Source organism: Vanessa atalanta, chromosome 13, assembly GCF_905147765.1.
Source record: "Vanessa atalanta chromosome 13, ilVanAtal1.2, whole genome shotgun sequence".
Lineage (NCBI taxonomy): Eukaryota > Metazoa > Arthropoda > Insecta > Lepidoptera > Nymphalidae > Vanessa > Vanessa atalanta.
Window position 1 is genome coordinate 960717 of NC_061883.1, and position 12942 is coordinate 973658.

Below are 12942 nucleotides of genomic sequence, written 5' to 3' on the forward strand. Positions count from 1 at the left end.
TCATAACAAAAATATGTTAAACTTGAAATCATCTCACACAATCGACCATGTATTGGGCTATTATTTTCTATCCTATCAATATCTTATCACGTTAATTCCATATCTAAATGAAATGTAAACAACTTTACGTAACTCACAACATTGTAGTTCAATGCGGCGTGTCGCGGTCGTGACGCGGTTAACGTCACGAGAGCCTTGACCGTTTCGCTTCGGTACAGCTGATTGTTAGAAGTATTGTCCTGCATACTAATGTTGCAATGTTTCGTATTCTAGTACGATTTTATAATACACGATCGCGGTATAGCGGTTTTGTATTATGTATTAAGACTCAGTTTTGCATCGTTGATCTAATTGATATTAAAAAGAAATCACGTTTCGAGCTTAAAAAGTTACTAGGTTTGACTGTTGAAAACTTGTATTACAAATGAATCTAAATGAACAAATGAATGAAAATCAGATGATATACATTCCCGTGCCTCGGATATCCGCATTTAACCATTGGTCTATTTGGATAATAATGTTGCTTGATGTGATAAGCGTTCTAGGATATAGGAAGGTTACCGCGATATTTTCCTTAATGAGAGAATACAATTAAAGAATAATATCGACTTAATTGTAACAAAATATAATCCCTAACAAGGTAGCAAACTATTCTATACTAAAATTCTGTAGATATTTTTAACTATGGCAATTCATAAATTTAATTCGTTGGTAAAGAAACACTAATGAATAGAGCAGCATAAAACACAGCACAAGATTATATAGATGAAAAAGCGTGGAATTAGTAATTGTTGACTTTCATGAAGGCTATTATATACAAAGATACTTTAACTGGCCGACTTATTCGTCTACCGAAAGACTAAGCCGTTATGTAGAACTAGATTTACATAGAATTCGTATCCAATCCGTAATATGTTTATTAAAAATACGTTTTTATAAAATGTTATACTTATTACAGTGGCCTGTAATACATTTCACAATCGTATTCTTCGATTTGCGAACTTTCTTACAAAATAGCTTAGTACAAACACTTCCGAAGTTCCGGTTGACACTTGTTACCATTATTTTTGCAAAAACAAAACGTTACCAAAATGTATTGAAAAGCTGAACCCCTATATATCTTGAGGTGAACCAAACGTTAGTGTGATTTAGAAACTTGTTTTTCTTTTAATAAATATTTTTAACGGTTTAACAATAACACTTCAGCTTCTAAAAAGGGAACAACAATTACTAGCCTCGAAGGAAATTGTAAGGACTTCTAATTTTTTTTATCACTTTATAGGACCAAAAATAAATAAAACAATTCCCTGACATTAAATATTAAAATAAATTCTAATGAGTATTTTTTAATAAGCAATTAATTTATGAATTATTTAAAACATTTACACATTCATTAATAATTAAATTAGTGATAATTAAATTGTTGATAAGAACTACAAGTTAACTATAGTGTTTTATCAAGGGTTGCTTGACAACTGAAGTCTTCTTCTTAATTCTTATAAACGATAAATATGATAAAATGCAAAATTCTATTGCCTTACTTTGTGATTTATCTAAAACCTTTGATTGTGTACATCACGAAACGATTTATTTAAGCTATAACATTACGATGTTACATGTAAAGATTTTGAGCTCTTTGCTTTATATATAAGTAAATTGATCTAACGAATTTATATAAGTAATACATTGTGGGTGGATTAGTACACAAACAAAAGGGTGTTTCACAAGGAACAATTTTAGGTTATTGTAACTGATCGAGTGATATATCTTGGTTATTTTAATAATTGTATTATGTGTCTAAGTAATGTTGCAGATATTGAAACTGTTTTTCCCAACAGCATTTGCTACTTTACGTCTACTATACTTTACGCCTATTAATAATTTTAAAGCAAGATGAGAATTTCTTCGGGATATTTTTATTAGAATAGGAATATATTCATTTGAGTTACCTAAAAATTTAGTTTTAAGTTTTGACCTATAAAACCACAGGTTTTTTTAATTAAAAGATAGTAAAGGCCCTATTCTACTATTCCTTACAAAAATAAACCTATTATATTCGACTCAACTTAGCAAAATAAAATTCAGAAACAGCTGAACGGCAACGATTACGTTTCGATTCGATTACGATGAAGTAATTTGTTTGTAGGATTGGTATTCTTTTACTATCACTCGAACAATCGGTATAATCAACAATTCGATCACGCAAACATTTTTACCGAGCATTACATCACTTACAAAATAATTTATTTTATTTACTTTAGATGGGGTGTGCAAAGATATTATCAGCACTGCGTCGCTGCAAGCAACTGGATGCAGACGGGGACAACTCCACGCCTCTATCCAGGTGTTTAGGCCTGGTGGACCTCACTGCCCTTGGAGTTGGAAGCACGCTTGGTCTTGGCGTGTATGTTCTGGCAGGATCTGTGGCCAAAACTGAAGCAGGTCCCGCCGTGACCCTTAGCTTCCTCGTCGCCGCAATTGCATCCGCTTTCGCTGGTAAGATATAAATTAATCATTATCTATTCATTAAGTTAATTTATATATTATTATGTTATCGATTATGACATAAAATAATAATAGAAACCGATTATCATAATTTGAACATGTATTTTAGCATGTTAAAAGATTCCTCCTATCAGAGAGAAGAATTGATTTAGATGTTTTAAGGCATGAAGAGGTATGAAAAAAAATTGGTCTGAAATAGATGATAGAATGAATGAAAAAGAAAAACGATATATTTATGTCAATCTTACTATTAATGGCATTATTAGTAATTTATCAGACTGAAGTTTACTATAGCGAGTATAAATACTGAGGCACAGATGATAAATAAAAGTAAACCCAAAGCCTCAAACTTTAGAACAGTCCTACTGGTCGTTGGAAAGTTATGGTTTATCCAGTAGGTAATGCTTTAATCCTTAACATTGATTTGGTCCATTTGGCATCCGATGGTTTTCATTATTGATTATTGATTACTATACTCATATCATATATTAAAAGCGAGAGCTGATTTTTGTCCCAGTGATTATATGACAATAGCTGAACATAAAAGATCGGTTATGGTCTTATTTTGAAGAGCCTTAGAAAATTAAAGAGGATTCTAAATTGTTACAATCTACAGAATTAGGCTAGAGAGCGGCGCTATGGCTTTATAAAAAAAAAAAAACAAAATCTGTCACCGGTTTCGAAATGTAAGAATTTGTTGAATAAATGCGAAGTTTCGCCTGCGACCCACTAGTTTAAGTGTATACTGTATGCATTCGAAGCTTAAAACTATTAGCAAATAAGCAAGAAACCGGTTTTGCGTTTGAATTATGAGCTAGAACTGTCACTAAAATTGCCAATGAATATTTAAATAACATCAACCTAAAATTAGTTTTCGAATTTACATTTTTATAGATTATATTTTAATTGTACAATGTATATTTTTATATCTACATATATCTTTTGTACGTGTATACGTAACTGAACTCCTTAAAGGCTGCTCCTATTTTTGTGTGTATTTGAGTCCCAAGATGGCTTAGATCGGACCCTGTGAATGGCGCTGAATTTATAATATTATATTAGGATGACTAATATGGAAATGATAATGTATGGTGAAAACGATAGAAGTTACACTACACTAGTCATTTGTTTTCTTTAAATACTAATTTACTACTAATAATAATAGCAGAACTCTTTGACATGAACTCGACTCTAGGTGCCACTGTGGCGTACTGTCAAAAATAATAGAACCAATCAAAGACAGTAGAATTAGCACATAGACAATTATATTACTTTAAAGTGACATGTTTTTTAACCCTTGTCTGGGCTTAAAGCCACAATCTTCAATTAAGATGGACCTCGGTTTTTTTTAATTTGCTAAGTTGTTATTCAATACGTACCTATATGTACGTACTTTAATTTATAATACGTGTATTATGTGTTCGAAAATATTGTACTGTGTGTTTTCTTTATCTCTCCAGGTCTCTGCTATGCTGAGTTCGCTGCGCGTGTTCCCAAAGCTGGTTCAGCTTACGTATATAGCTACGTCAGTGTTGGCGAGTTCATAGCCTTTACGATAGGCTGGAATTTGATATTGGAATATGTCATTGGCACGGCGAGTGTTGCCAAGGGAATGGCCAATTATATTGACAGCCTCTTCAACAACACCATGGCTATCACTATGAGGAAAATGGTGCCAATAAATATATCATTTCTCGCCAACTATCCGGACTTCTTGGCGTTTGGTCTGGTGCTGCTTATAACGAGTGAGTATTATTTTTTTAGATTAAGAAATCCTCTTTTTTTCTGTAGAAATCTTATCATTAATTTATAATTTTCAGTGTCATATATTATCATATGTTTTCATTTAACTTTTTCATATCACACATCGCACTTAGGAAGCATATCGTAATCAGGTGGTTTTTACAACTATGGAAGTATTAAACAATCTACATAATATATACAAATACAATGTAACGCGTGAATCGAACCGTGAAACCTATTTAGTTTTCACTTAAACACAAAGTTATTTCTCAGATTTGCACGTAGTCTTCTGTAACAATTATATAGATACAGATTAATTTGATGAAGAAGAAGAATCTCTTTGATTTATTTCGTCGTATTAATTTTACGGTTTGATCAACTTATTTTAATTTTGAAACCAGCGGTAAATATTTTATATTAAATATGAGGAAGGATTCATCTAAAGCAGTCTATACTGATATTATTAATGCGAAATTAACTCTGTCTGTTAACTCTTCACGCTTAAACCACTGAACTGATTCAGATGAAATAAGTATGGTGTGGAGATAGATTGAGTCCCGAGCAATGAAAGGCTACTTTTTTTTATTCATCCCTCGAGGTGATAAAATGGGAAAAATATAATAAAAACTTCGTTTTTAATTATAATTAACAAAATATGATAATATTTATTTCTTTTACTATAAGAGCCAAGATAATTCCTATATTTTTTTTATAACGTTGTTACCATACCAATGTTTTCTTAGTATTATCTCAAGAAAGCATTCTAGGATCAATAATCATATATATCATACTCATAATTATATACATTAATTTAAAATTCTGTCTCTCTCATTACAGTACTGCTCTGCGTGGGTGTGAAAGAGTCTACGAAACTGAACAACGTGTTCACGGCTCTCAATCTGGCCACTGTCGTGATTGTCATTATCGCCGGGGCGATTAATAGTAAGATCACTTATAATTTATATGTTCTAAGAACTATTGAATACGTTCTTCTTATGGAATTCGATTGCAAAATTAACATATTTTGACATATAAGACGCATCCTTAATTATATTATTAGACTTTGCATAATGACGACTTCCGTGGTCGAGTAGTGTGTACACCGGTTTTCATGGGTATGCCAATCCGAGGTCCCGGGTTCGATTCCCGGCCGAGTCGATGTAGAAAAAGTTCGTTAATTTTCTATGTTGTCTTGGGTCTGGGTGTTTGTAGTATCGTCGTTACTTCTGATTTTCCATAACACAAGTGCTTTAGCTACTTAGATTTTAGAGTAATGTACATACATAAACACGAAATCACATGATGTTGTCCAATATTTTATTTATTTATTTACTATGACAACAAATTACAGACTTCATCATGAAACCCAGACAACAACAAAAGCAATTTTGAAATAATGTTACAAATAAAAACGAATCATAACGGTAAATAAGAGTTATACTTTTCATACTAAAATATTTGTAAACCATAGTAGAGGAGCTTGTGAATGATACCGCAACTTTAAGAACACAGTCGAAGCCATTTTTTCATTTGTGTCATGTAAATTCGGCTTTTAAAAATGTCATTGCTCTTTTAAATATAACAATGTCATAAGTCCAATGAACCATGGTTTTGGAAGCAAGCAAAGGAAGGACGATTTTTTTATAAAACAGTTATATAAACAGGCAAATGGGCCTCGATTATCGTTCATAGATATTGGGGACGTGAGAAATATTAGCCATCCCTTTCAATAACAATGCGCTTCGAATATTGGGTAATAAGATTTTATGTTCCTCGTTAAATTATTTGGTGATATGTAAGAGTAATTACTGAATTTCTTGCCGGTTCTTCACGACAAAATCAACATTCCGAACCGGTAGGTATTAAAATTAACCTTATAAAATGAGGAATCAAAAGTGCTTGAATATCGCATATTTTGATTTTTGATTTTAAGGTACGCTTTAAGGCATTAACTAGAACATGAAACTTTTCCGCTCAATTCAGCTTTTGTCCAAAGAAAACACCAGTTTAGTATGGAGATGCGTACGCATCCGTTTAACTTTCCGCGTCTATTCAACTTTTGCAAGCATAAAATGAGGACCAGTGTGTTTTTATCATACGGTGTTCCACGGCATTCAGCTTTTTTCGGACTATCCTCGTCGACATGTTACGTTCGACTTGCATAGATTGATACATTTGATTTAGTACTATGACGTAATGATCGGACGATTCTATCGTAAAGAAGCGTTTCAGCGGAGAAAGCACGCTATGTCCGCCTTACAATCTTACGATGCTGTACGCAGCTGATAGAAGGGAAACTGTATAAGTGCAAAAGTTCAGCGCAACGCGAATTGAATTGAATATGTGTAGGTATTTAGTCTATAAATCGATTTGTCAGTCACACACACAATACACTAATAACTTATCTCTGACGTCAACGTAGCTATCACATAACGCAACAAATTAAAGTAGCAATATACAGTCCATTGTTCGTTCTTTATTTCAAATTCAATGGCTAACTTTGAATCATAAACCTACGTAAGATCCTATGTTTATTGGTCGTGTGATAATTATTGCATTTGGTACATACTGTGAGGATGAGTATGACGACATCCATAAATTCATAAAATAATATAGTAATGTTTATTATCTATGACGTAATTTTTGTAAGCATCGAGGACCTGGAGCTTTAAATTTATTCCTTAAAAACGAAAAAATTCTTAATCAGGCTGGTACTTAACTTTTAAAGTTAAAGTAATATAATGGGCAAACACCCCTCCTTTTGAGGAAAAGCTGTAGAGATTCCGATATGCTGCTCTAATGCGGGTAAGTGGATACAAATCGAATTCCACATTCCTCCAGACAAAACAAACAAACAGACAAAGACGTATCACCAGATATAGCAGATTTAACCGGTCATCTTGGCGTTAATTAATCGCTACCAAACAACACTCTGTTTGCGTTCGTTCGTAGATAAACAAAATAAATTAAATAAAAAAATAAAAGTAAATAAAATATTAGTATTCATTTAATTCATTAATTTAGCTGGCTTGTAATATTTCAGGTGATCCAGCAAATTGGAGAATAAAAGTTGAGGATATTCCCGAGGAGTACCGCTCTCAAGCCGGTGATGGTGGCTTCATGCCGTGGGGTGTGGCGGGCGTCATGGCCGGTGCCGCCAAGTGTTTCTTCGGTTTCGTGGGCTTCGACTGCGTGGCCACCACTGGCGAGGAAGCCAAGAATCCCAAAAGAGACATACCTTTATCAATCGTTATTTCCTTGGCGGTAATCTTCGCTTCGTACTTCAGTATCGCCACGGTGTTGACAATGATGTGGCCGTATTATTTACAGGTATATATTTAATTTAATTTAATTTAAAAAGGTAGCTAACCCTTTTATATTCTAAACACACTCGTATTTATTCTACTGTGAAAAGATTAAAGAATATAATTATAACTAGTTGTCGCGCAAGGCTTCGCTCGCGTTTTAGGGATTGGTCCCCAGGTATTAGGCGTAAAAAAGTAGCCTATGTCCTTCCTTGAAGTTATAGCTTGTACTAAATTGTACAATGCTTTGGCCGTCAACATCCAGACTGACAGACGTAGTTACTTTCGGATTTATATTTTAAGGACAATGTTCAAATGGCACATCTCACAAGTCAGAGGCACTAAGTTTAGATTTGACTCTTATATCAATAGTAATGTATTCCTCATTTTTTTATAACGATTAAGGTCGAATTCTACCCAAATATTGAATGTTACCCCCAATAGGACGCAGACGCACCCTTCCCACATGTGTTCACCCAAACCGGGATGCCCGTTATCATGTGGATCGTGACGGTGGGCGCCGTGTTCGCGCTGTGCACGAGCCTGCTGGGCGCCATGTTCCCGCTGCCGCGCGTGCTGTACGCCATGGGCACGGACGGCGTGCTGTTCCGCCCCCTGAGCCTGATCGACGCCCGCACTCAAACGCCGCTGCTGGCGACTCTACTGAGTGGGCTGTTCGCTGGTGAGTGCGACGAAGAGATTACCTACATATTTCGTACTTATCATAACTCATTTAAGTTATGTTAGCCTGTATAAAGCTATTTTGGTAATTCAGGAAATATTTATTTGCAGCTATAATGTCGGCCATCTTTAATCTAAATCAGCTGATCGACATGATGTCCATAGGAACACTCCTAGCTTACACCATCGTAGCGACCAGCGTCTTAATTCTTCGGTAATATAAACATAACTTATTCTTAATCATAAAATGATAAAAACCTTAAGTCCTCCATTTTCGCGTAAATTTCATTTTTCATAAATAAAATTTTTGACAGTATTTTTATTACTCAGGTACGAAGAAGAAAATATATTTATCATGAACGGTATCAATGCGGTGCCAGAGACGATTTTCAGCATCGTAAAACAAACCCTGAATTTATTGGGTCTCAAGCACCCCACTGCTCTGTCGTCCACAATCGCCAAATGTACCATCGGCCTACTATGTGAGTTTGGTTATTTATTGCTTGTATTTTATATATTATAAGGGTAAAAACATTTACTCTATAGGTAAATACTTACTTTAAGAACGAAATAAAGTTATGGGCATTTTATTATATTTTTTAATATTTTTATTTTATCAGTTGCGTAAATAAAAAAGATCTAGTTTTATCCTGCCTATAAAACATTCCGGTTTAAATGTAAATGAACCAGTGTATTTAATTACAAAGGGCGTCAAATATTAGCTCAGTCATCATAAATAGGGCATCTCTGTTTAATATGTTTTTTTAATAATTAAAGTACACATTAAATATAAGTTTGTTTGACACTGTTAAGATAATTTAGATAATTAGAAAATACATATCGAAACATATAACAGTCGATTGGTATCAAACGATGTTATGATGATGATTGGCATAACCGTTTGAAAGTGGCACCGGTAACCGAATGCCATGTGGAAACCGGCTGTCATATGAGGACCATGTTATGAGGACGGTCTTGAGCATCGACGTGGATATATACATATAGGGGTAGGGGACGACCAAAGAAACGATGAATGGACTGTGTGAAAGACGATATGGTTGGAAAGAATATTACTAGTGATATGACGTCCGAAAGAGGAGTATGGAAGAAAAAGCCACGCTGAGGCAACCCCAAATAAAATTGGGATAAGGGCAGCAGGGTGAAGGTATAACCGTCCCACGCTTGCAGTCGTGGCGGCGCTGGTGGCGTGCGCGCTGCTGCGCTGGGCGGGCGGCGGGCCGGGCGCGCTGTGCGCGGCGCTGCTGCTGCTGGTGCTGCTGCTCGTGCTGTACCGCCAGCCGCGCGCTAGCGTGCAGCATCTCAGCTTTAAGGTGAGAATGGACGACTCTTTCAGACCGGAGACTTAAATTAAATAACTTGTAAGTAGTAGTAACATAAAGGTTTATTAAAAAATTAAATTGTAACTGATAGGAATATATAGTATTCGTAAAAGGTTGTAAAATTGTCAGTCTAAACTCCATTGTATTTGATTAGTATATGTATATGTACTTGATAGTACGTCAAAAGACTGTTTTAGCGACGGGTCTTTGCCTCTGGACTCTGTAGTAATAATCAGTTTATAAAAGGAACTATTTAGTACCTAAACAAGACTAAGAACTCAATAGTGATAATTATACTTTATATAATTCAAACATGAATCGAGATTTCCAAGTTATGGTATTGAATTTGCCTCTATTTCCTCATTCTTATTGATGGGAGGGCAATAGAAGAGAGGCGCGGGAACTAATTTTACGTTCACTCCAGACACAATATTTCTAGACATAAAACTTCAGAATAATATTTTATTGTAAAATAAAAAGTAATCAATTTTGAAGTTAGTTTGCATGACAGATTAATAATAAAAAAATAAAATTGTTGTAAATTATATTAAATGTATTTTATAAAAATGTAATATACCCACTTATAATTATCTAAATAAGTAAATGGTTGACTCCAGGTTCCTCTAGTACCTCTGGTTCCATACTTGAGCGTGTGCATGAACGTGTACCTCATGATGCAGTTGGACTACCAGACTTGGGTGCGGTTCATCTTCTGGCTCGTAATAGGTGAGTTAAACTACCCAAACGTAAAGTGACAAATATTTTTTTTATGATATATTTTCTGATGGGAAAATGGGCTACTAAGGTAAGTAGTCACTCGACCCGAAGACATTGATGCTGTAAGAAATATTAAGCATTCCCAAATCGCCAGCCACCTTGGGAATTTACATATTATGTCCCTTGTGTCTGTATTCAGCCCATCAGTAATAGCCTAATATTCCAGAAGCCAAGTTATTATGAAATTAGTACTTACTTATATTTCATTGAGCAAATCAAAGTGAACTTTAATAAAAAAGGTATTATCTTAATGTAGAAATATTCATAATTATTGTACGCCTCAGGTTACGCGATATACTTCACCTACGGCATCCGAAACAGTTCTCTGAGGGAAGGCAAAAGCACTACAAACAACAACATAGTTAACGAAAAACAGGTCATCACGAAGTTTTGACGAAAGAATCTAGACCTTATGACCAGATATTCGGTCATATTCGATTGAAATGTCTACAGGGTGATTTATTAGACTTAAGATTTTTGTAGTAGTCCGCCGATGTACTGAATTTTATGTGACAAAATTACTAATCTAAAATAGGTGTTTTTTTTTTATGTTGAACGTTTATTTATGACGCTATTTGAAATTATTTTAGCATTTTAAAATGTTATTTATAAAAAGTATTTGTATCTGTATCCAAAATGACGGCCAGATCGAACTGTCACGTTTCCCGCCAATTTAAAAGAGATTTTTTTTTAATATGTTAACAATTTCACGGACGGTAAACGTCTATTATAGACGTCATAACAAATAATTAGTTATTGTGTGTAATGTTAACCTAATTTAATCGGTATTATGATTTTGTTAACTAGTGTTTCGTAAAGTAATCAAATGACTTGCTAATGTTTCTAAAATTTACCTATATCGGCTAATATTTAATTAGTAAAATATTTTTGTTGATTTTCATCCAATCTTGACAAATATGAAACATTACAAGAGTAAATAGATTATAGGAATCCACGTGGATCTACAATGAAGCAAAGAGTTTTTATTCCCTTTTTAATAATTATGGAGTACCTATTTTTATTGTATTTTTTTTTTATTTGTAATTTGTAAATAAAAAAGAGTAAGCAGATGTATTATTAACTAGTATGAGATTACATTACATGATTAATATTACTTTGATCTTACATGTAATATATATTTTATTATATCAAATTAAAATAACCCTTTTCAAGCTTTCAATAAAGTTCCAGAATGTATATTCTACTGTGAAGCACCAACTAGAAATAAGCAGAGCTGTCAGTATAGCACATTTTATACCGCTGACTCACTGAAATTATTCAAAATCAAATCTAATTATTCAAAGTAACAACACTGTTGTCTTCTAATAAAAACTAAAAAAAAACTATGTACTGCATTTCGTATACTTCAATTCATATAAGCAGCATTTTGACAGCCTTAGGAATTATATTTAATGTGTATTGTAAAAATTTATTATAACTTTTTCTCTTTTGAAGTTTTGTACAAATGCGTTACGTTTTTTTTTCTAGCCACGCCCATTTTTTATTTACGCCCATATTTATTCGTAATAATGACATGTATAAATAATTTAATATTGCAAGACGGTGGACTACTTAAGACTTAAAATAGCACTCGAGTATATTTTTTAAGGAACAAGTTAATATAGAAATGAAATAAACCAGCGGATATACGATCTTTTTGAGTCGTGCGTAATTTTATGTTTGCGTCATCCCCGAGTTTGACTTTTAACATTAAGCTATTATTTTTATAAATTTAAATCCTGCTTAAACTGTCGTACTTGGTACGTCCAGTGCCGAATTCAACCTTAGCGCCGCTTTTGGGCTCCATGCTAACCCCATTATCGAGATTTTGCATAAAATGGATAAAGTAATTCAAAATTATTTTTCTGACGCTCCGATTTTTGCCGCGCGGGGCACAAGGCCCGAGTGCCCCTAGTTCATATCCAGTGCAGATTATGCCCCCGTTAATTACTATAATTAATCGTACAGTTGAAATTTTATAAATATATTGATGCATTCCATGTTATAAATGTTATAATAGGTTTATTTGTGATATTAAAGTGTAATGATTGTGACGCAGATTTTATCAACATTAATGTCTTAACAATCAAATATTATTTATTTTTACAATTTAGAAAATTTACGTTTACTATTAAGATTTCATTAAACACGAGAAATTATTCAGGATGACATTAGACAATTATTATAATTTCTGACGATTTCAAGAATACTTAGGTGTGCGCTGACGTGCCATAGATCATAGACCTTTGCTTTGATTTATAAATTATTGTATTCTAGAACATCAATGTCATAAATAACAAAAGATTATTAATATATTATATTGACGTAATATTTATTATATTACGTCATTAACAATGACAAATGCAAGTATCAAAATTGTTTATGCTTAAAACTAGAAAGTGGTACACTACACGTGGTAACCAATTGAATAACAACGTCATAATTACATGTATATATAACACGAGACGCATTAATTAATCTATCCATTTGCAAATGTCATAAATAATTGATGTTATTTAGTGGTCTGTACTTGAATTTGTAATTCGAATTAAGATAAATTTAAAATTTAAATATACTGTTTAAGATTTCGC

At 33.5% G+C, this 12942-nt stretch overlaps 1 protein-coding gene across 3 annotated transcripts in view; it reads left to right on the top strand.

The window, feature by feature from the left end:
• Positions 1 to 11847, top strand: part of LOC125068211 (cationic amino acid transporter 3) — a 49287-nt gene extending 37440 nt beyond the window's left edge. For 2 of the 3 annotated variants that reach the window (XM_047677274.1, XM_047677273.1), the window contains exons 2-11: positions 2262 to 2496; positions 3966 to 4250; positions 5086 to 5190; positions 7292 to 7578; positions 7998 to 8235; positions 8346 to 8448; positions 8565 to 8716; positions 9423 to 9565; positions 10192 to 10300; positions 10636 to 11847. In XM_047677274.1, the coding sequence (XP_047533230.1) occupies positions 2262 to 2496; positions 3966 to 4250; positions 5086 to 5190; positions 7292 to 7578; positions 7998 to 8235; positions 8346 to 8448; positions 8565 to 8716; positions 9423 to 9565; positions 10192 to 10300; positions 10636 to 10745 (1767 nt within the window). In that variant the 3' untranslated portion in view covers positions 10746 to 11847. The remainder of the gene's footprint in view (positions 1 to 2261; positions 2497 to 3965; positions 4251 to 5085; positions 5191 to 7291; positions 7579 to 7997; positions 8236 to 8345; positions 8449 to 8564; positions 8717 to 9422; positions 9566 to 10191; positions 10301 to 10635) is intronic. The other variant, XM_047677272.1, reaches the window with a different exon arrangement.
• Positions 11848 to 12942: the final 1095 nt, after the last annotated feature.